At 47.0% G+C, this 24203-nt stretch overlaps 1 protein-coding gene and 1 long non-coding RNA gene across 4 annotated transcripts in view; one reads left to right on the top strand and one right to left on the bottom strand.

The window, feature by feature from the left end:
• SIM2 (SIM bHLH transcription factor 2) overlaps nt 1-23536 on the bottom strand; it is a 62004-nt gene extending 38468 nt beyond the window's left edge. Inside the window, exons 1-5 of one of the 3 annotated variants that reach the window (XM_054813827.1) lie at nt 23439-23536; nt 22658-22840; nt 13395-13477; nt 10270-10359; nt 3689-3797 (exon numbers count right to left, since the gene is read on the bottom strand). In XM_054813827.1, coding sequence (XP_054669802.1) covers nt 3689-3797; nt 10270-10359; nt 13395-13477; nt 22658-22832 — 457 coding nt within the window. In that variant the 5' untranslated portion in view covers nt 22833-22840; nt 23439-23536. Of the gene's footprint in view, nt 1-3688; nt 3798-10269; nt 10360-13394; nt 13478-22657; nt 23084-23197; nt 23326-23438 lie in introns of those variants that run through there. The other 2 variants (XM_054813826.1, XM_054813828.1) reach the window with 2 other exon arrangements.
• On the top strand, nt 22240-23203 carry LOC129201897 (uncharacterized). The gene is made up of 3 exons (XR_008575527.1): nt 22240-22548; nt 22802-22916; nt 23071-23203. It is a non-coding gene; the product is annotated as an uncharacterized LOC129201897 (long non-coding RNA).
• Nucleotides 23537-24203: the final 667 nt, after the last annotated feature.

Raw genomic sequence — 24203 nt, 5'->3', positions numbered from 1 at the left:
GCCACATTGGAGTTATCTAAAGAGTGATGATACCAACATCCTTTTTCCCAATTTTTATTACATTTATTATTGCTATGAAGTCCTAGTTTCTGGAAGCATGTGATTATTCAAGAATTTTCACTGTCTTTAAAAAAAAAAAGATCTACCTTCTATATCTTAAGATGTACCTTGTTGTACCTGAAACATTAGGAAGTCCAGGGCAAACTTAACAAAATTAAAAAGTTGTAATTTAAGGAGGCTTATGCCTTTTAAACTAATATATCATTTTTTGAGTACCAGGCTGAGATATCTGAAGAAAAACAATGAGATAGTGACAATTATATAAATAAATCCACGCTATGTCTGATTTTATACAGTGAGCAATAATTTGCATTTCCCTGTGAAATAAAAGTCCTGCAAAAAAGATTTCTAGAGCTGCAAGGTTTCTACATTTCTCATGTTGTTTGGTCTTTCAGAAAAACTTCTATGGAACTGATGAAGCACTGGAAATACAAGGGAAGGTTTGACGAGAATAAGGAAGGAAAATGAGGAAGATTAAAAGCAAATGAAGAAACAAAAAAGGGATAGCTTTAAAATTTATACAGACTGCAAAATTGGAGGTAAAAAATAATCTATATTTTGAGTTATTCAATACCAGTAACAGAATACCACAAAATATAGATATGTACGTTCACATTTGTGATTTTATTTCTATGATAACAGATCTTATCCAGCTACAGCTGCTAAAATAGCAACTGAACTAAAAATGTACACACATGTCTGAGAATTAGCTGAAGAACACATCTTTCACAAGTTACATGAGCCAAGCTGTAAATTTGTGTTACGAACATCTGTGTCTGCAGTGCAATATTGATTTTACTCCTGAGTGACTTGAAGATTCACATGTGTTTTAAAAGGTTAAAAGAGATAAAATCAAACTCAAATGACAAAAAATGCTCTTTAAAAAGTCTTGTTTCCTTTTTATTAGAAAATAAAGCCACTTCACTCAACTTCTCTCTATCCTAAATTATTTGTAAACTTCTATGTTTTATTTAAATATTCAAAATATCTACTAAGATACAGACAGACAGACAGAAGTTGCTTCATTCCTGTCATTTATTAAACAGGTTTCAGGGTTTCACTGAAGAAAAATAGGAAACCTGCTTTGATTTCTATAGGCCAGGTAGTTTCAGGTTATACCTCAGGATACATATGTATAAAATGCATATACTGCAGAAAAGGGAACTACGGGCACAGGGAAGACAAATATAAATAAATATTTGGTCACTCTGTTAATTTTAAAGAGATTTAGCTATGGATTCTGAATAGTTTAATACACCTGCTCCATACATTGTAGGGGGAAGAGACACACAGAAGTAAGATTTGCATAAAATAATCCCTATACAAACCAGAACACAGCTTAACTCCTTTATTTGTCTTCTTCAAGCCTAGGAATCCAAATAAGGTGCTGTTGTTTTGAAGTTTTTATCAATTTCCTCTGCTCCACAAAACTTTACACAAAACAAAACATAGGTAAATGGATCACATTTCAAAGTAAATTTTTCTTTACCTTTGCACTATCAAGAAACCAGAGCTTGATGCCAATAACAAACAGCATCTATGTAGAATGATGTAAAGAAAGCTACAGAGAATGAGGCATATATCTGGCCCTAATTATATCAGCAGAATTTCAAACTGAAACAGTTGCAAGTAAACTGAAATTAACAGTTTCAATTGTGTGTAAAGTCTTTTCAAACACAACCAGAACAGAATTACACTTCACACTGACAAGAATTTGTTAAGGAAATAAAGAATTTGACCATAAGTAACTAAAATGAGAGAGATCCGATTGTTTCCGAAAACAAATGCTAACAGGCAAGATAAGCATCCAGAGACATCCAAATGTAAGCAAGAAACAGGCAGTACCTAGTTCTGAACAACAACAACAAAACCAAAAAACTTCTGGAACTGTAGTACTAGTGTGCTGTCTCACTGCTTCTAGTAAACCAGTCATGATACTAAACAGAAACAGGAAGACCTGTGGGCTTATTTGCATTTGACATAGAAATTAATTCCAATCACTTGCCCACGACTTAAATTTGCAAAAAATCTCCAACTAACAAATTAAAAAAAAAAAATATTGTAAGACAGGAGGCTATTGCCATTGGCAAGGCAGTAGGTATAAAATTGTCTTACTACCAATTCTGGATACCAGCAGAACTGCATGAAAATTCATGGATTTATACCAGAGGTATCACCTCTGCTTACCAGTAAGGTAGGAAAAAGAAAAAAAATAAATTAAAAATGTCAACACTTAAAAAATATCCCTGACAGAGGAATGAGCAAAGTATGAAATAGTCAAGTAACAACTAGAATCAGAAGAGTCCAAGAAAAATAAGAGTTTGTTTTTCAAGACACCACGGGGTACACAAGACAACCTGTTTGGGTAGGAAGAGAGGAGGCTAAGATAATTCTTCCATTTACACCTCTCCGAGCAGTACGTATGCTTCCAGACACATTAAACTTTCCTGCATGCAGAGCGTGCACAGTTCTGCATTGATGGAATCACAGCAGTCAGAACTGTGGTGAGATCACCAAGTACAGAAAATGCACAGGCAACAATGCAAAAAAAAAAAAAATGCCTGATCCTAACCAGAATTGTAGTGCGAACCCAAAGCTCCTCATGCTTTTAGGAGCTGTGCCTTAAGAAGGCCAGTAAAAAGTAGCAAGATATGAGCTCCAATTGATTAAGCAATTATGAAATACATGCGAAAGCACATTGTACATGATGGAGCAGATTATTTCTGATATTTTAAAGTTCAAAGAATTGCTCCCAAAGAAACAAAAGCTACTGAAGAAGACAGTGCAAAGATGAGCATATCTGTTAGTTATATAGTAGTTACAACACTGAAGTAACAACTTCATACACAAAGGGTTCTGTTAATATTTATGTGTGGTGTCTGAGCACAGCCAGGGTGGATAGTTCTGATCCAGGCGTTCACATAATCAATAAGAGTTCTGCTGTCTTCCCTGACACTCCATCCAGCTTAGCATCATGCTGTATGGGTACGCGTGGGTGAATCATCTGCAGCACCTGAACAGGATGTGTGGAGAGGCTTGGTGAATCAGTGATCCAGTATAAAGGCAAGAGGATATTCTTTTCCTGGAGAGATCACTTTTTTTATGAGAGTTTCTAAATGTAGGTAATTTATAAAACCCATTTTTGCTCTTCCTACAGTGGAGGGTATTAGGTCTGGCTTTTTGTCCAAGCTTCAAATTTAACAGATGTTTTTAAAACATTAAAAGTGTCCTCCTATTTCCCAATTGCCTAATGTATTACTATTCTTTTTTTTTTTTTTCTGCTAAGACCATGTAGCTGCAGCTGTGCACAGCTAGACCATTGCAACATTCCTGCAACCTCAGGAATGATGACAAAATAAAAGAGATGAAATGGCTACTGGGACAAATCTAAAAACCTGTTTAAAATTGCATAGACTCCATGGCATGAAAACCATTATTTAACCTAGGATACCTTATTCCCTTTACTACAACAAATAAGAATCCTAGGCCACAGTTTCAAGTTCATGCTCCTCCTCCATTCGGGTACATAGCTTCACATCAGATAAATATGAACCTGTCTCATTTCAGCCTAGGTTTGTTACATTTCTTAGTTTTTCAATGGTAGTTTGATCACAGATCACACAAGTACCTTGTAAGAGGTGAGGATGAAGAGGTTGGTGAGCAGTAAGAACAGCTGTCATCTCATCATGATCGGAAGGATGTATGTACTCATAAATGCTATTACCAGTAAGCTCCACCTGTGAAGAGACATGTAACACGTGAAGCAGTGCAGCTGGCTATTTTTTTTTCCTATCCTAAAAGTGCTCTTAAGTAACCTGCATATGCTGCATATGCATTGTGTGTAGGGTAACTACACACCATTTTTAAAACATAAGTTGAATGTATCAAAAATTATACCCATTAAACTGAATTAATTCCTTTTTCAGCAGTAACTAATATAATTGGGGCTTTTGTGGGAATTTCTGGTGATGATCTGGATACAGAAGAAATGCTATTAGAGTGAGCTGGCAAATGAAGTGATGAACTAGAGCAGCTGTAGAAATGTTAGATTGCCACAAATAGGATAAAATCTCTGTGAACTGTGTTAATGTCTCTCAGAAAGATAGATATGCAAAAAACCAATGTTTCTACAGGTTCTCAGAAACTATCACCTGCATTCAGCTGGCAGATGAGCCTTCAGAGCCAAACTACTAAACTTACACAATTCCTTTGTGTCTTTTCAAAGATGATCCACCACACTCAATCCACAGTAGTGCAAAGAGCTCAGAACAGTAGCCAGTGAATTCAAAAGTCAGACTTCCATAGATTTTCATGGGTGCTGGAATGAGCCTTTGCTGCTTTAAGTAAACATGCACAGTAAAGACTAGATCTATCTTAAATATTCCCTCTTCTCACTTGAACTTTGCTTGCACAAGAATGTATTTCTGTCTTTCCCACTGTTGTACCCATAACTGTTGCGCAAAAAAATGAGTGGCGTGCACCGTATGTCCTTTTTGCTAATTCTATTTGCCACGTATAAAACTCACCAACAAAAGTCTCCAGATAGATGCAGTAATTTATTTAAGGAGTGAACCAATACTTTGAGCCTGTGTTTTAAATTAGTGTCAGGCTGCCCAATTGTTCGGTGTGGCCTGATGTGCCTTGGGCCCCCAAGATCAGAGACAGCTGAGAGGTGAAGTAATTTAACCTATTATTCTGAGCCAATCCTACTGATTTGCTAAGATGTGTGAGTTGCCTTTTCTTTGGAATAAATGAAGTTGTCTACCCCACAAGCAATCTTTTTCCGAAAATGTTTCTCATCATTCCATTTTCTGCATTATTCATGGAATGTCTCTTCCCAAGACTATGCAAACTAACTTTTTTTCTAGCCATCTATTCCTCACTGCTTCTTTCCAACAACCCCTCCCTGCAAAAACAAAACCACCAACACTGGTTTGATATTCTAACCAGAATAAAATTTTGCTGAATAACAGAAAAAGAGAGAAAAAAGAAAAGAAAAGAAAAGAAAAGAAAAGAAAAGAAAAGAAAAGAAAAGAAAAGAAAAGAAAAGAAAAGAAAAGAAAAGAAAAGAAAAGAAAAGAAAAGAAAAGAAAAGAAAAGAAAAGAAAAGAAAAGAGAAAAGAAAGAAGAAAGGCAGAGAGAAAGAGGTGAAGAAAGAAAGAGAGGAAAAAAGAAGAAGAGGGGGAAGAGAGGGAGGACAAGAAGGAGAGAGAAAGAAGGGGAAAGGAAGGGAAAGGAAAGGAAAGGAAAGGAAAGGAAAGGAAAGGAAAGGAAAGGAAAGGAAAGGAAAGGAAAGGAAAGGAAAGGAAAGGAAAGGAAAGGAAAGGAAAGGAAAGGAAAGGAAAGGAAAGGAAAGGAAAGGAAAGGAAAGGAAAGGAAAGGAAAGGAAAGGAAAGGAAAGGAAAGGAAAGGGTATCTACATTGCTTCATTTATATAATTTTCTCTAAAAGTTCCCCTTAAAAAGCACTGGCTGTTCCTTTTCAGGATTGTAACAGGTGGGAACCTGTTATAGTAACATCCCATATTCAAGCGTTAGTGGCGGGGAGGAAGGAGAATATATAATCTCACTGTGAGTCATGCTTCTCAATGTTTCTGTTTGTTTTTAATTACATGGGGAAAAGCATATTGTAAATGTCCATAGCTATCTCCATAAATATCATAATCAACTACAGACATATAAAATTCATTTTTTTTAGATTCTAATAATTCTTGTGGTGATTGGCATTTCATTGGTCTACATGCTTAGTAAACCAGAACATGAAAAAAATTGTCACAAAAATGCACAGCTGTGGTCAGTGCTCAAACCAAAAGAAGTACCACCTATGACCCTGTTCTTACTATTTTATCTTTGGCTAACAGTGATTTTACTGAAGAGTATGGTTTGCCTTTGAAATTAAAACAATTTTATAAGAGAATACAGCTTCAAAAAAAAAAAAAATTCATGTGTGGCTATGTGCAGTTTCACCCTTCCATATAAAGACCTTCTTATAAAAACAATACCAACCAACCTAACTAGCAATATCAAGTGTAGTAATCCAAAAGGTCTTGTGGCATCTCTGCTATTACCGAGTATCATCATAACCACATCAACGTGCATCTACCCTCTTACAAAGCATAACTCATGAGTATCTTTTGCTTTTCCATAAGTCACTACCTATTTTGAAAGGACTACTCATGGAAATACATGTTTGTTCACAGGATTCACAGGACTGGACTCAAGGTCACAGTTTTATCCAAACTGTAATTTGTATTCCAGGACTTGTATGTAAAATTCAAAACTAAAGTGCTTTGTCAAACTAATGACTAGTTTTTCTCATTATACACATAGGAATATTTTCTACTCTCATGTCTGCATTTGCAACCCCAGCAAAATCAGCGGGAGGTGAACATACAACACTGAAACCAAAATTGACTGTAAAAATGCAAGTGGAAACATAAAGCCGTCAGCAAAGAGATGGGGGCTATGTAAGAGTCAAATAACCAAAATATGTATACATAATTTTGAAACTGACCACAGTCTCCTGCTACGCATAGTGCATGCATGCTATTTTAAAACCTACAATGAAACACTGAAAACTTAAAAAAATAAATTATATGGTTCAATTCATAAACCTTCTAAAATCCCATGCCTCAGGCTTATTAAACCAGCTTCCTCGATGCAGTTTTTTTTAATATCTGTAAATACCTGCTTACTACCAAATATTGCTGTTTCCTACTAAGAGGTTTTTTATGTGTAACTAACTCAGCTGCATATTTTTTTCCTGCCAAGAAACGATTCATAATAAACACAGAGGACTAAGTAGATGGATTCTAGAGCAAATAATTACATATTTTGCCTTTCATATACTTATATGATGAAAGTAAAATAAACTCTTGGAAAAGTTCAGATGTTTGTGGTTAAATATTTCAAGACTTATCAAAAGTCAAAGATAAGCTTGGCTCCCTCATGGACCCAGAAAATTGGCTGGAATAAGCTCCAGGCTTTCAAAATTAAAAAAAAAAAAAACAAACAAACATCTTTCACCATTGTTTCCTAAGAGGATGTTCCTCTCCATTCTGCATCTTTGGACTCTAAGGAAAAAAACTCTTTGGGGAATTTCAACCTATTCGTTATCCATGGAAAAAAAGAGGCAAGGAATTGGCTCTCTCAGCTAGTGCAAGTCAGTTCAACTCTGGTCTGAGGCCAATGGCAGTTAGATGGAGGAGGGGGTCCTACCCATCAGTATTTACAATATTTACTGTTACAGTTGAGAGCAAAGGCAGATCAAAATCCAAAGCCACAAATTAAGTGATAGGTCCACAAATTAAGATGTAGCCTTTTCAGAAATATTGTTTCTGATTCTCTGATGCTGCAGACAGAAGTGAGTAACGTAGTACTGAAAAACAATCCTTAATGTTATTTTAAAATTTTAAACTAGCTTAACTACACCAGCCAGTGAAGGGTTATTCAGAAGCTCTAATTTCTTTCTGTTGAAGTTAAATTCAAGATCAACTAGAAGATAAAGGCTACTGTACTAGGTCTCCAAGAATAACCTGCAAAATATTTTTAAATGGACTTTTTATTTAGTTTAAATATGTATTTTTAAATAAATTGCACTTTAACTGGCAATTGATGTGTGGACTAGTTAATTGTCAAATTATTTAATAAAAAGGCCTTTCTATGCACACTCTAAAAGATTTTCTACAATCATCATCACTCTGGTCTCAGCTTGTATTGGCTGGAGCTCTATAAGAGCACTTGTTGAAAATATAGTGTGGGATTATGACTTGGTGAGGGAGACTTGCAGAATTTTCTTCTACAGACCAATCTCATTCTTGTTGATGACAGTGGCAAAACTCCCAGTGATTTCCAGAGAAGTAGGAACAAGAACTCATTTAGAGCCCGAGGAAACTTACAGGAATATCCCAGTGTTAAAGTATTAATACCCTAGTACGTAGGAGTAGCCTAGTATTAATGTTAGTAATACTTAAAACAAAATTGTCCCTTCAAAAATACAACATTAAGAAATAGCAAGAAAGGATTAGATGATAAAACAGTATGAGGAAAGAGGGAGGGAAATCACTGCCTTGTTTAGCTGGGATTTTGTATTTATAAACAAAAAACTATGTGCTGTGAAACTGCTGAAGCACTTAGTGTTTTGAGAGCCTAAAACATGCCTTAAATTTCGCATCCCTCTGTCCTCTCCAATCTATAGCTTTCTGGGGAGTTCAAGGATACAGCCCATTCATTGACAAATTTCTGCTAAAGTGAAATATTTGTGATTTTGCTTATTAAACTGACTTCAATAGGCAATATGACCAAATCCTGTAGTTTTCCTTGGCACCTCTTGCACTAAGGGTTTACAGATATTTACATGTGCAACGCACATGGAATTCAGTCTGTGCAGAGGGCCGTAAGAGCATGAGGGCTAAATATGACTAAAGCTTGTATGAAGCTTTCAGTCCCCTCTCCTTGAATGTGGCCAAGTCTATTTAGTGTCCTACTGATCCCATAGTTCTTTAATTTCACCAGATGACTGGATGATACTGAGACCTACAAGATCTGATGACTTGATATTCCTTAAAAAGAAAAAAAAGAGAGAAACAATTTCTGGACAAAATCGGGAAGATCAGTTAGCACTTATCAAACAGCAAGCAGTGCTTTGGAATAGTTGTACTGACTAAATGAATCTCTTTAAGCAGTCAGCAGCATGGTGGATCTTTTCAAAAGTTAGGGCGAGAAAAACTTACAATAATGCAGTGGATTCAGAGTAGAAAATATGGTCATTCTCTAGGAAAGTTTATTCTTAAACAAAGCAATATTTAAGGTAATTTGAACATGCATTAAATATTATGAAACAACTAATACTATACTGTAACAGACTCAATTGAACAAACTGCATGAACTAAGAATGATCCCTGGACACATTTTTAAAAGTTGGCAGAAAAAAAGCATCCACAGAGAATATCAATTCTCAAAATTAATTTTTCTAAAAGAGATTACAAAAACAGGGATTGTAGTTAACTTTGGATTTAGAAGTGGTGTTTATGAGATTATATACTTACTTTTTATAGCTATTTAGAGTTCTATTTTTGTCTCACAGTTACTAATTCTAATATCACTATTATAAGCATGCATCCAAAGAACTTCACAGTTTTTCAATCAAAAGTATTAGTTACTACCAAAGTTAAAGTACTTATATAATCTCCACAACTCAGCCACTTCTCTGTTTATTGGAATAGCCACAGGGCATATTCCCCAGCCATTTTCAGAATGTCCTGCTCTCTCTCACCTTCATCTCCTCATTCTTCTTCCTTCTGCTATTAAGTCTTTATTTCACTTTATTTAACTCTGAGGGGTGTTTGAGCTGCTACTGGTTCTGAAGAAACACTTCTGTTCCTTGCAAGTCTCATCCAGGGCCCAGTGAAATTAATTAGGAGTTTTTCTATTGGACTTCGGCAAGCTTTAGGTCAGGTGCTACCAATGAATTTGTTTAATACATTTACACACAAAGGTATGGAAATTTGCACTCTGCAATAAATTCAGGCTATTTGCCCTTGTGCCTATCCCAAGAAGGCAAAAAATTAGAAATGTCCTTCTAAGAAAAAAAACAATAAAAACCCCTTATACTTCTTGTGCAGAACAGTAGTAAACTGAGTTTTATGAGTTCTATCACAACCATATAAAACGCTTTACTGAAAAGACCACTGAGCTGGAAAAACTCAGGAAAAACTACCCTGAATTCCATGTGAACACTCATAAATCTGCCCCCCTTTTCTTTTTTTCCTAAAGCACATTTACCATAAAACTCATGTTCCACATTAGATTTCCTCTATTTCATAGCAAGTCTCAATATCTTACACAATCTAAAACATATAGACTTGAATTCTAAACTTTATTTCAGACGTATAGCGTTACCACACAGGCAATAGGTTTGGGTTTCAAGTTCTGTATATATCTGCAATTTGCAATATTATATTATTTATTACCCTTCTTAAAGGTAATGAGGAGTAAAATACAATGAACAAGAAAAGATATAAAGACAGTCATGACATGGTTGTAAGTAAAGAAAACTTGAATATTTAAGTAAGGCCATTTGTCAGAAAATAAAGTTGAAGCTTCAAATACCCCTAAAAACCAATGACATTATATACATGGCAAGATATCAGTATTAGGTTCCAAATCTAGTATCTGTATTTAACAAATGGACAGAATAAATCACTCATACCTGAGATAAGCCAAGATGTACAGATGCTGTTTCTGAGATGTACATTATTTTGCCATCTGATGCTACCACGAAAACAAAGCCATCCAAAGTCTGAAAAAAAAAATAAATATGTAGGGTGAAATGCAAGCACTCTGTTTAATCCATTTACAGTGAAAAAATTTTGAAGTCTTTTGGAGGAAGATTACTATTGAACTTCAACAGCAGCAAAGAGCAGCAAAATTTAAGGAACAGAAACCTTTATTCGATGCTGTTCCTACAAATTCTATGACACATGCACACATTGTGAAATCCAATTCATTCCCCCTACAGATGCTAGCTTTACTGCTTCACTTTAAGTTAACATTCTCCTGTTGATTCTGGTTATTTTAGTACTTAGTACAAATCCTGAGCTATGTGGTACTTAGGGGAAAGTCTAGTACTACGCAAGCCATTTTTTATGGTATAATTGGCAGACACAGCTTACCGCTATTTGCAATATATTTAATGATACCATAAGCAACACTTTAAATTTCTTTGACTATATTTTTAATAATGTCTTTCTGAACAGGGGGCTGTCTGCTATGCAACTATGCAAACTTAGAAAAAGAAAGTAAAATAAATCAGCATTCAAAACTTCATCACACTTGAAGAGAGAGTTTTATGCTCATTAAACTATATCCCTACAGTTTGTGAATTTCGATTAATGGTAATTATGCAATGCAAACTTGAGATCCAATCCTACAAATTTTTGACAGGATACTGACTGGAAGGTAAATATTAATTGTTTGAGTAAAAATTGAAGTTTAATTTAGTCATATATCATTCATATGAGAAAAAACATTATGATGGAAATGGTACAGGTTAGCCAAAACTGACCACAATTTGGACATACAGACTATCAGTCTGGAGGTACCTTGGTTCTTCAGTGCCTAATTTGAGGCATTTTTTCAAAACTATCTGATATTCTCAGTCAAAAAGTATCCATTATCTCTAACTAGTTCAGGAAGCTTTGAACAACAGAAGCATATGAACGTCATTGGAAAATATATTTGGAAGAGAAAAATATTTTTTTACAGTACACAGACAAAACAAACGCCTCTTTTAATTCATCTTTTAAGTTACTGAAGCAGGAGAGAAGCAATAAAATCCTGTATGCTTCATACTTGTACAGTGCTGCCCCAATAAGAAAATATTCCAAATTATTCTCTGGCCTACTAACGATTCTACAGCATGTAATTGAAACCAGATTACTCTTTGCCTTTACTTTTTTTCTTTTTTGGAACATAAATTAAATTTTGTAGATGTATTAAAATGGGAAATAAATTATTGCATCCTTAGCCATAACTTTGCTTTTAAATACTGTCATCTTGCTCTGCCCAGTATCATAACTAAAACCGTGTCAATGCTTCCATTACTGCATTACATGGTGCGGTAGGTCTCTAACTTTCCTATACAGAAAAGCATATTGAAGCTGAAACTTCACATGTAAGGTTTCAGTCTAAGAACCCTTAAAATAAAGTTTACAGTAAATGTGGGTTGATTAAAAAGCTAAGCATTCATAATTCAGAAATAACTGAACTGTAAAATGAGTATTACAGGTGATTAACATATAATGTTACTTAAGTTCATTTCATGCCAGACAAAACGTGAAATAGCTAACAGGGAGGAGGAGCAAGTGTAACAACAATGATTTTTATGATATAACTAGATATGTATTTTCTAGGTAGCCCAGTAATTCTGAAACAGCTGATAGGACATCAGCTACTTAAACTAGAATTTTCAAGGCTAGAAATACCTCCACATGAGACAATTTTGAACTTTATCAATTTCCACCTACTATGCGCGGTCGGATAAAGGGTGCTTCAAATCACTCTACCGAAAGTGTGCTCTCATTTTACTTCAGGAGAACGGATGATATTTTTGCAGGGCTGCAGTAACAAATAAATAACTGCACGGCATTTCAAACGTCGGATGATCTCGCACAGCTTTCCCAGGTAGCCCACCCTGCCGCCTCTTGACCTTCCCCGGAGAACGGCAGCTACCTGAGGGGGCTGCACACGGCCCTCCGGCCGCCGCCAACGGCCGGGGCGCGAGACGGCGGGGGGCGGCGGGGTGGCGTTGGGGGCCAACGGCCGGGACGTGAGGGGGGAGGCGGGCGGGCGTTCGGGCCACCGGCCGGGGCCGGGGTTCGCCCTGAACGCCACCGGCTGGCGGGGACAAAGGTGGGCGAGCCCTCCTGGCGGCTCGGGGGGTGGGGGGTGGGGGAAGCGGCCACGGAACTCGAACAGAGTTTCTGTTGGGGGGGGGGTGGGGGGTTGGGTCGGGCTTTTTTGTTTGGGTTTTTTTTTTTTTTATCCCTAACCCGAGCGAACAGTTAAAACAGCTCCAGCTCTGTGACCAGGAATTAACCTCCCACAATAAAAACGGCCGTTAAATGATTACGGTTTACTAGGTCTTTAAAATCGGGGGAGAAAAACCCTTGCTGTGTTAAGTTCACATATTAAAAAAAAATGGAGCTAAACGTAATTATTTTTTTTTTCCCTCCGGCTGGCACATACGCCCCAGCTACGACTTCCTAAACTCTCCTACGGGGGGGGTGGAATTCAGAGGAATTCCAGAGCAGATCAACGGGATTGTGAACAACGGTATTTTCAGGTGCTAACGTCCACGGGAGATCTAACCCAGATGTTCACCCCCCCGCCTCGGGAGCCCTGCGCTCCCTTTCAGGTTTCCCCTCCAGAGTCACCGGCGGAGAACGACGATCCCCGATGTCGGGGCACCCCTCCAGCCTAAACGTGCACCCCGTCGCCGTTTGCCGGGGGCTGCCTGCGGGACATCCCCAGTAGCTCCGGGGCGTCTGATTAGCGCTTTTACGGCTGGGACATGCTTTGCGTGCACAGAGAGCCGATTAGTGCCACGGCAAGCTGCTACTTCTACTAATATCAAAGGAGAAATAATAATAAATAAATAAAAACATATTGAAGTGGTTGGTGTGAGGCTTGGGAGTAAGAGGAAGGCTTCACTCAGGCTGCTCTGGCGATGCGGGGGAGAGGAGGAAGAGAAGGAGGAGAGGCGAGAAGTTGATCACACCGCAACACCAGGCTTGCGATGCGCAGCGCGTACGAAAGGAGGAAGGCATCCACTACCTGAAGCAAATGAGATCCGAGCTCCTTGGCCACGTTATCCAAGGGCCCTATCCTGCTCGGCTGTCCCCAGGCGTCGCCCAGACCTGCAAGGGAACCAAGGAGCTGGTTAGAGCGGGAAGCGGAGCCGGGCCCGCCCTGCCTCCCTGGCGGGGCACGCGCTGCCCGCAACCCGCCCGCTCTTCCCTCCTCTCCCGCGCGGAGCGGTCCAGGCTGCAACGTGGGGGCTCGGGAGGTGGGAAAGGCTGAATCCCTTCTACTCACACGCGTTGGAAGTGAATTGCTCTTTTTCCGGAGGTCTTGGTGAGGGCACCCCCGCGGACCCGCTTTCTCCCTTCCCAGAGAGCCGCCCTCCCTCCAGCGCACTCCCAGGAAGGCGCCTGTTCCAACGGCTGCCCCTCGCCCGTCATGCCAGCACCGTCCTGTCAGCAGCACCGTACCCGTCCCCGCTTCCCCCGCGGCCGAGATGAGGGAAGACTGGCCACACACTGAAGACCCGAGGGACGAGCCGCCGTGGAGGCGGGCGCGGAGCACCCGGCCAGCCCGCAGCCTTGCCAGGCACAGGCCAGGGCATTTGGCGCCCAGCGGGGGGTTCCCACACGGAAAGCACAAGGAGCTGTGAGACACTCGCCTGTCTTCAATTACTGCCCCGGCCACGCGTAGTCCCGGCGGGAGGTTCAGCAGGACTGTCCCTAACACCCGTACGCGGGCCTGCCCAGCGCAGCCCCCTCTCGCCCCGCTGCCCTCTGCTCCGCCGGCCGGCGGGCTGGGCGGGAGCGTAGATTGCGCGGGGGTGCCGGTGACCCCGACGCTGGCCAAGGCCGGTCCCGGCTTGGGAGGGGGCTGAGGAGGTTAAGGAGGGCCGTCGCTCAGTCGGGAAGAAATTGCCCCGACGGCCTCTTCACCTGCGCACGGACGGGACAGAGCAATTTGTCGGCGCGATTGCACAGCTTCACCCCCACACCCAACACCCGCCCGCGGCCAGCCCGGCCCCGACCGAGCTCCGGCCCCCCTGACCCGACAGGCCCGACCCGGCTCCGCCACTCTGCCCTAGCGCTGCCCGGCGGGTTGGGGCGAGCCCGTGTGCCCGGCACAGCCTTGGTGACAGCAAAAGGTTATTGATGGAGCTGCGTTGTGGGGGGCTTGGGGCGGGGGCTGGGGCTGGGCTGGGGTTGGTTTGTGTGTTTGTTTTTTCATTTCCTCCATGCAAAGAAGGCTTGCACCAGCTCCCCAGTGGAGATGAGACCGCTACCCCTGCCAGCCGAAGAGCTGGAGGCCTGATGGCAGGCTCTGCAGCGTGCCATTGCCCGCAGGAGCGCACAGACGGAGAGCAAGAGGGAGGAGGGACGGGACCGCATTCCTTAATGCCTCCTTTCTGGAGAGAAAGGACAGCCCTCGGGGCTACAGCACCGCTTCTGAGAGGCCACGGAGTCCCAAGGCTGTTCCGGCCCGTGCTTCCCCGCCGCCGAGAGGCGCTGCGGAAGGGCCGGTGGCGGTGAAAAGCGGGGATGCTCGGTGCTGCCAGCCCGGCGGTGCTGCCGGCCGGGACGCGGTGTCGCTGACTCCACAAGCGCCCTAATTCGCTGCGGGCGGGGGTCCCGTCTGTAGCGTTTCGCGTGGGCACACACGCGTGCCATGGATGCACAGCCCTGTGCCCTTCAGCCCGGGCAGCCATCAGTGTTGCTGCAAACTGATGTGCAGCCATGAAACCCAGCGCCGCGTTTTCCTCCGGTGCCCTCTCACCGACCAGGCGCTTTCAAAGAAACCCCGTGCCGCAAGCTTGCAGGGGCAAAGGCCGCTGCAGCGTGAGCCCCGCTTGGCTCCGTTATGAGAGAGAGAAGAGGCTGACACCCAGGCGGAAAACCCTGCCCTAAGCTCCAGCTGTGGAGCGTGTTTCTAAAGGCCGCGCCTAAAGCCCTCCCGGATCCGCGCACCCTTTGGCCGAGTGTCTGCAGGTAGCCCTGGTCTAGAAACGATGGGAGCCTTTCTCCCCGCTCTTAGGGCGTCCCCTGGGGTGAAGGGGATTTCTCACTGGAGGAATGGGGGCGGTGGAGAGGGCGGGTGGCGAAGCGCGGCTGCCCGCGGTGCCTCGCCACGAGTTTCGCCTCCTCCCGGTGGCCCGGTGTTAGGGGAGCCTGGTCCCACGCCCCGCTACCGCCAGGCAAGTACAAAGGAGCCTCCGGTTCCCAGCGCCAGGCAGGGTACCCCGGGGACCTTGGCCGACCCCGACGCCTCCTTTCCGCAAGGCAGGAGCAGCACTCAAGGTCAGCCCCAAGGGGAGGCATCTGTCTCCCTACCCCGTGTCAGTCGTTCTGGCTGCCCGAGCGGGTCCCTCCAAACAGCACGGCAGAAGTGCACGGTGTACGGCTGTGCTTTCTTGTGAGCAGGGGAAGGGCACCCTCCCTTCGCTGAGAGAAGTGTTTGGCCACGCATTGGGAAATTTGCTTTGAAGAGCCAAACGAAAAGTCGCACTTTACTACCGCCGTTCCCAACTCGCAGTTTGGAGAAGCCTCCTAAACTTCCAGGGACCCGCCAAAATGTTCTTTCTGCTGAAACGCTGCTTTCCCTGGGGCGGAAAGTTTGCGAATCGCAGAGACATCCCGCAGTCTTTTTCCCGAGGCGGTAACAAATGCGAACGATAGCGTCAGTCCTGGTGCTGCGCGGCTTGCCCTTATTTCGATTTACTAATTTCAAGTCTCGATACGTGGGATTATATCCCTACAAAGAGGGTTACGCATAGCGGTGTAAAATCTGTCCTGAAACGAGCCCTAACTTTCCGAAGGACGCGACAGATTTACTCTTTGAGCCACTTACGAAGAAGCTCTTCAGGAACGAACCGTGTCTCTGCCGCACCCGTGCGTGGCTATCTGCTCCGTCCTGTCCCTTACGGCTGGCCAGGTACGGTTTCACAGCATCCCAAAAATCTCCACTATTTTTGAGATTCTTTCCTAACCCGAACTAAAAAAGTCATTTCCGCAGATTTGTTCCCTTTGAAATTGTAAATTGGAGCTGCAGTTGCGAACTCGCATCAAACATAAACGTGTTTGGTGGCTCAGCCTGGCATTCGTCTAAGCTTATTTTAAAGCCGATGATTTTATCATTTAATCCACCAGCAGATCGCTTTAAAGGTGGAAACGAAACGAATAAAACCTTACGTTCAGATAGAGGACTAACGCCCATTAAGTTGTCTTCCGAGAGACTTGCGAACGCGCGGAATACGTCCTGTAAACATATGGATGCAATAGACTCAGCCGAGCTGCTCCTGCCCAGCCAGTAAATAACGCACGCTCACTGGACTGGAGTGAGGCCAAAAGAGCTGCCGATACAAAACGAGCGTTTCCTACATCGCTTAAACGCGGTGGGAGTTTGTTGGGGTGGCCCCGGTAGGGAAGGCATCTCCGCCGGCGAAGGCTGCCGGGTCTCTGACCGGCTGTGGAGCCGGTGCGTTGCCGGACGGGTCATTTCGAAGGAAACGTTTAAAAATGCCCCGTTGCAGCACGAATTACCTGTGACGCTGGCCCAGAGAGCGATTTCCCTGCGAGCGAGCGAGCAGCTGGCGCATCCTTCCTGCAAATGCTGGGGACACCCGTGGGGGTGGCCTGTCCCCCGAGCGCAGCCCATTTGCCGTGCTAGAGGGTAAGGCATCGCCTACAGCCAACGGCTTGAGGAGGCTCCGGCCGCTGCCGGTAGCGTAAAGCCCGGAGAGCCGGAGCCAGGCTCAGCGGCAAAGCTCGCCCCGGCGGGCAGGAGCTGGCACGGCGAAGCACTGCTTGCGTGGGGGGTTACTCGCAACCTCTCTTTCCTTGGCATCCCGCCGTCGGCAAACATGGATGAGATAAGCCCCTGTACTTGTTTGCCCTCCATTTACTGGTGTCTGTAACGACTGCTGCTCCCGTCCCCACCGGGACCGTGCTGGGAGGGCAGGACGGGCACAGCGGGATGCCTGACAGGCGACACTAGGTGGGGAATAACCGGCCTTAATCGCAGTTGTGCCCGCCAACCCCTCCCCGGGCACGGGGCGGCAGGTTTGGCTCCGACAACGGCGTCCCAGGGACGGAGAGGGGGTTTTGCACAGGCACCCCAAAGAAGGTACTATTTTACGGCTGAAAGACATGGGGGTTCTCATACGAACGTCCCTCCCCTCCCTTCGGCGAACCCGGGCACGATTTCCCCCCCCCACCGTCTTTTGACATCTCTGGCTGTTTTTCAAAGTACCTCAACATTAACATTGTACCATTTCCCAGTTTCCAGGGAGTTAAACTGTAATAACATCTAGAAATATTTGGGAACAACTCCCACCTTTGCTCTCCAAATATATAAATTCGTACACAGACACATTTGAAAGCCCGGTAGCTTTTCTGCTCGGGATTCTGCTAAAAGAATTACTTAGCGATGTGTTATGTTAAGTATCGGATTGCCCTGTAACTTGGAGTATTTCCTTTGTGTCTACTGTATTGTTCCCCGGCTCCCCCGGAGCGCATGGTCCCCCCGCGTTATTCAATCGCCATCCTTCACAAGGAACCTGGGTCAACTGCAAGCGCCGGGATTTTCAGCGCCGCCTCTTCTGGGGGATTTTTCCCCAGCGCGGTTGTGCCTCCCTCGGCCGGGAGAGCAACGGGGAGATTACCGGGTGACGGCGAGCTGTCAGCCCCGGCAAGCGCCGGGGACGGGGCGGAGGCGGCCCCTGCCCTCGGTCTAGCTTTGGCTTCTCGTTTAGGCGAGGCCCAGGCTTGGATGGCGAGGGGGTGACCTGTCAGCCCGTGAGGTGGGGGAGACAGCCGGGCTCTGGGCGAGAGGTAGAGCTGACATCTTGCCCTAAGCCCCGTCTGCAGCGGTGGGCGAGGTATCTCAGTCCCGACGGCACAGAGGGTCGCACCGCTTGACAGGCCGGTCCGAGGGGCCGGAACGGGCCTGGAGCTGACGGGGAGTCCCCGGCCCCGGCGGGGTTAACCTCTGTTCGGGATGAGGGGCTACCACACCGGGGTCGCTTTGAGAAGGAGCAGGGCCGCGTTAGCTTAACTTCGGCGGGGATGGACCGGCCCGCCTGCCTCCTCTCTGAGGGATTCAGCGTCACCGGCTGGAAAGGCGGCCGAGGGTAGCGCGATGGGAACGACGGATGTAAAGATCAAGACTTTAGTATTTAAAAAAAAAAAAAAAAAAAGGAAAAAAGGCCAAGTCTCAGAGGAAAAGAAAAAAAAACACCCTACAAAAGCGCTCTCCAGGACAGGCGGACAAACCCAAACACGGCTCTTCCCGGCGAGCCAGAAACACCAGATCGGGCTAACGGGCCCAGAAGCGGGCGCACGACAAACAGCGAGATGCCGGGCTACCACGGCAGTGGCCCCCTCCTCCCTCCAGCCCTCCCTCCTCGCCAGGCGGGAGAGGCCAGAGCGACCCCGCCGCCGCCGCCCGTCCCCGCACCGCGCGGCTGCCGGCTCCCGCCGCCTGGGAACGGCCGCGCAGCTCCAGGGAAGCTGTAATGGCACTTTTGTTTTAGTAAGACCTTTAATGGCACTATTAGCGGTTATTACAATAGAGGCACAGTTTCGTAGAGGGATTACTCACACCGCCGGCTCGGGCTTTATTTGTTTATTTATTTATTTAATTAACTAATGAACCTCTTCCGAGTGCGTATGGAAATTAGGTTAAATAGCTGCAATTCGCCTTGATTTTCTTAAAATATACATTCACGGCCAGGTTTAAATAGGGACCGAAAACTCTGTATGCTCCTAGTAATCTCTATTGTCTACCTCTCGGAATAAGGAACTACCTCTGAGAGAACTACCCTAAGATCTACCTCTGAGTCTATTTTGCATAGCACACAGGATCTTTTGGGTCATTTATTAATTATCTCGTTCCCATCCGGTTTAAACATCCATAAATGTGCAGTTTTATAGTCAGTTTTGGAAACTGTGTCGAGGATGGGGGAAGGAGAGGGTCATAGTTTAACCAGTCTGCCACAACCGGGAGGGCAGAGAATCGCGGTTTTTAAACGTAATTTCTTCTCCCATCTCTTTCTTTCATTTGCTCATTTTTAGAAAAAAAAAATATTGACAGTCAGGACAGAAGAAGTCCCATGGTATATTTTTGTTCTACAGTAATAAATGCCTTGGCAAAAAATCAAAACACAAGAGAAGACGATCTTACAGAGCGGGAGCGCGGGGGAGGCTATAGGTTACTGTCTCCTGGACTTTAATTCATGAATCTGAAGGTCAGAGCGAAACCGCACGGCAAAATCTGTTATATCGGAGCACGACATTGTGCTTTCCATGGCTTGCACTTTGAGGGGAGAAAGTAGCTGGAATATAAATCTCCTTTCACTCTCTCTTCTTTGAGCCTGATCGGGCGCCTCCGCGGGGGGGATCTGTAAGTTTAGTCCAAAATGTGCATCTTCGGGAAAACCCTGGCCGGGGTTGAGCCAGGGGGAGACCTGTCTGAACCCCCTTACAAGTCCTGTCGAAGCGCTGGGACCAGACACCTCGGTGAGGGTCTCAAACTCTGCCTAAACTATGTGTCAGCTCCCTCTGGAAATAAAGCGAGTGGGGGAAGCCATCCACCGGAGTTCTTAAAAACACAGCCCTCTCTCTCTTCCCTTCCAGTCTAGACAGAGCTGGAAGCCAGTTTTATAGCTGGACAACGTTTCTGATCACGCTGGCTGCAGCTGCCCCGGGCCTAGCACGCATGCTGGAGGCGTCTCAGGCCTGTCCCCCGCCGCCACCGCGGGCTGGAAGAAGTAAACTCCCTTGAGCCTTACGGGGGTGATGCCCCTGTGGCAGCCGGGGCGGCCCGGAGCTCTAGACCCGCGGCGGCAGCCGCTTCGGGGGCGACTCCCGGGGCAGAGCGGGCGGCGCGGCTGCCATTGCCCCGGGAGCAGCGGCCGGCCGGTGGCGAGGGGGCCTGTTACGTCCCCACCTCAATTTCAAGCCCCAGGACCTCGGACGTGGGTGCCCACCCACCCATCGGGTCCAGCATGCTCAAAGGGGCGCTTTCCCCAGGTCCTGCTGCCCCAGAATTTAAGATGCGGTGCGGGGCAGCCCTCTCGGGGTGTTGGGCTTCCCCCCCTCCCCTCCCAGTAAATCCAACTGGAAACCACCAGCTGGGTATGAGCGGGGAGAGGACCACCCCCTCCCCTCCTTCCGCAGACAAATCCCAAGGGAAAGGGAAGTTAAGATAATGCGGGACCGTGTGCCGTCTGGCAGCACACCCCCGCCCGGCACCAAACGCCCTACTGCAGCCGGCGGGGGAGCGGGCACTTCCCGCGGCCGCCTCTCTCCGGCTCCCCCCTCTACCCTCCACCCTCCCAGGCACTAAACGCACGGCTCGGGGTCGGAGGAGGTTGTTCTCCCAGCCTGTCATCCCTGGATGCAAAGCTTTGGTTTTAAATGTATTTCCATCCGTACTTAAGACGATGAAAGATCAGGAATTCGCTGTATGCATTTAAACGTTGCTCTTAATAAGCAGAGTGTGCGGAAGCGCACGCCCGGCCTGTTTAAGGAAGACAGACACATAAAACACACCCGAGCTGTGGGTATAAACCTGCTCTCGGGGTCGTCTTGTTGCTCTTGAGGATCAGTAGGGCTGGAAAAGCAGGGACGCATTCAGCATCATCTCGAAACGTGCCACTTTTCTTCCCTCCTAAATCAAAGCCATTCGGGGGCATGATCCCCAGCGAGGCCCGGCGAGTGGCCCCCCGAAATTAGGACGCGCTATTTCTCATCGGGAAATTTCCCGATGGGGGATAATGGCTGGAAATTGCAGCGGAGCAGCGCCTCGCTTCACCTTGCTCCGCTAACTCGGCGTGCTTCGGGAGCGCACGCTAAAGGAGCCCTGGCTTTCCGTAGCACTGCCAGTATTTGCTCTCGAAATTACTGAATTAGATGGCCATAACGGTAAGCTTTTCTCGGTTTGGGAGTGGGTTTTTTTCCACCGCCCTTTTTTTTTTTTTTTTTTTTTTTAATTTGCAGACTTTTAGTAAGGCTCCTTAGAAACCGCGACGGAGAGCAGACCTTCCACTCTGGAATTTGCTAATTCCTTCACCCCCCCCACTCCGTCCGGAGAGGCATAAACAAATGACAAAGGGGGGGAACTGGGCTTTATTTAGGCACCCGCAGACACTAACCAGCGTTTCATTTCACGTCTCCCATCAGCTCAGCGGCGGCACGGAAAGTACGGGCGGCCGACGGCTCCCCACGGGTGCCGGCCGGCTTCCCTCCCCTCGCCCAAAGCGGTCCCAACCGTGCGCCCTTTCGGCGCTCGGGGTGTAGATGCGAGGATGGCTGGGGTGTGTGTTTTTTACCAGACCCCGGGGGGAAGGAGAGAGCGGTGTCAGGCCTCGTTTCTGCGTGCCTCCGAGAAGAGCTGCAGGAGCCACCGACGCTCACCGCCCCGAACGGCCCCGGCCCCGCACGGCCCTGGCCGGGGAGGAGCGGGGTCCCGGCCCCGCTCGGGGGCAGGTTGGGCTCGGACTGGCCCTCCCCAGTCTCCCCGGCCTCGGGAGAAGGCGGAGGGCCTCGCTGCGAAGCCAAAGAAAATAATAATAACACCCACACTATTTTTTTTCCCCCAGGCCGTGCCTGGGCACCGGCAGGAGCGCCGTGCCGAGGGGCCTCCCCCGGGGGCCGGGCGGCTGCCTTCCGGGGCCGCAGACGCCGGGCACGGCGGAGACGAGCAGAGCCCGCTCTTTTCGGGACGGTCCCTGCGAGCAGACCGAGATGAACCGGCAGCAAAGGAGGAGGGGGGAGAAGGGGGGGGATTAACCGGACGACTCTGCCCTCCCGCCGCCACCGGCCCGGCCGCCCGCCCCCGCTCCGCCGCCAACCCGGCGCAGCCCCCGGCCGGGGTCCCCGCGCATCCCGCACCCCCGGGCGCGGCTCCCGTGGGGCTCGTCTTCCTGCACGCGGTCTCGGCGAGCTGTTTTCGTGTTTAGGCCTCACAGCACCAGAGCCGCTACTTGCAGCCCACCCTCCGCACGCCACCCTCACGGCAAGCCTTGGCTTTCGGGCAGCGCAGCGCTGCCTCCTTCGCCCAAACAAGCGGACTCCTTTCCACCCCCAGCGGCTGTTCCCTCGCTCGCCCCTCGTTTGCCACCCGCGGCTGGGACCCCTGCAAGCACTCCCCTTCCTCCTAGAACGTAGAGGCGATGAGGGCTCATCTCGGGGTACGTGCTCCCCCCCCGCCCCGCTTCGGGCCGCACTGCTGCCCCGTCCCTCCTGTGCGGGCCGGGCAGGAGGCGGACGGCCCCTCCCGAGGAGCCCCACGGTGGTTACCTTCGGGGAAGACGGCTCGCATTTTCAGGTAGCTGGTGGTGAGGCGGATGATGGACGCCTTGTCCAGCTGGGAGGTGATGGCCGAGGGCAGGGGCAGGAGTTTGGCCAGTTCGTAGAATTCTCCATTTTCTTTTTCCCGTCTAGTCTTTGCCGCGTTCTTGGATTTTTCCTTCATCGCGACTACTGCAAGGCGAAGATGACACTGGCATATTAGACCCGATTCTTCCGAATTGCAGGGGGCATGGATTTCGGCTTCAGAGTTAGTATTTTCGTTTAAGGAAGAGAGGGAGGGAATTCACCCAAATCAAATAAAATAATAATAATAATTAAAAAAAAAGAGGGGGGGAGGAAAAAAAAGGAAAAGGGGAGGGGAAAAAAAAGCCAAACCAACCAAACAAAAACACCACCAACAGAAATGGTGCGAGGTGGGGGGAGGCGATCTCTGAGCCACAACCACGACAGGCAAGCCGCTCGGGAGAAGGCAGTTCTGCTCTGACCCTGCAATATCTAGCGCTTCGAAACCGAGACTGAAAGACCTACACGAACCACGATCCTCTGCCTGCAGCTGGAATCGGATCTTCTCCTCAACGGGGAGCAAATCACTGGGTTCCCTTCACTGAACGATTTCTTCTACTCAATCCTTCCCCGTCCAAAAATAATAATAAAAAATATTAAAAGTAGAACGTCCACGCAAGAAATCATTGGGCTAAGCAGGCTGAACCATTTTTGGACACTTTGTCTCTTAAAAAAAAAAAAAAAGGGAAAGGAAAGACCACGCAACTCGTTTAATGAGGTGCAAAATGCTCTGGTCCCGGAGCCCGAGATGCCGAGGAGACGACGAGCCCACAAGGCAGCCCCCCGCTAAACGAAAGTCAAAGCCGGTGCGGAGGGAGCTGATGGCTGGAGTGCTCCGAAATCACAAGCTCGCATTTCCTTCAGACGCTTCCCTCTCGGCGTGCGGCGGCTGGTCTTGCGGCAGAAAGACGCTTTCCCCGTCCCCGAGGGGCTGCTTCAGCGCCGGGGCGCGGGGGACGCCGAGCCCCGCGGGGCAGCGGCGGCGGCGGGGCTGGGCTGGCGGCGGGGCTGCGGGCACGGGGGGCTGCTGGCCGCGGGGCTGCTCCCGCCGCTGCGGCCGCTGCGCCCAGCTCCAAATGTGGTTCTCATGCGGAGTCAAATTAAAGGATCCGTTTTCCTCGGGACCAGTGCCACTTCAGCGTTGTCTCTTTCCAAACAAGTCCGAGCGCTGGCAAAGGCGCGGGGTTGATTTTGTTGGATTTATTTATTAGTTTTTTTCCTCCTTTTAAAGAAAAAGAATTTTCAAGATAAGGAATTGTTTCTTTTATTATTATTATTATTTGTCACGTATATCAAGAGCAAAGCGGTGGCTCTTTCGCATAGACATGCCTTTCAAAGGCGAAGGGAGGGTTTGCTACCTGCACCTCCCGCAAGGAGCAACGATCCTCACCATACGGCAAGGATCGAAGGTAAAATTCCCCTCGTCTCGGAAATCCTAGCCGCCACGCTCCTCGCCTGAAAGCACCGGTAT

Source organism: Grus americana, chromosome 1 (assembly GCF_028858705.1).
Source record: "Grus americana isolate bGruAme1 chromosome 1, bGruAme1.mat, whole genome shotgun sequence".
NCBI lineage: Eukaryota > Metazoa > Chordata > Aves > Gruiformes > Gruidae > Grus > Grus americana.
The sequence above is the reverse complement of the archived record's forward strand: the minus strand, read 5'-3'. Positions and strand labels throughout refer to the sequence as shown.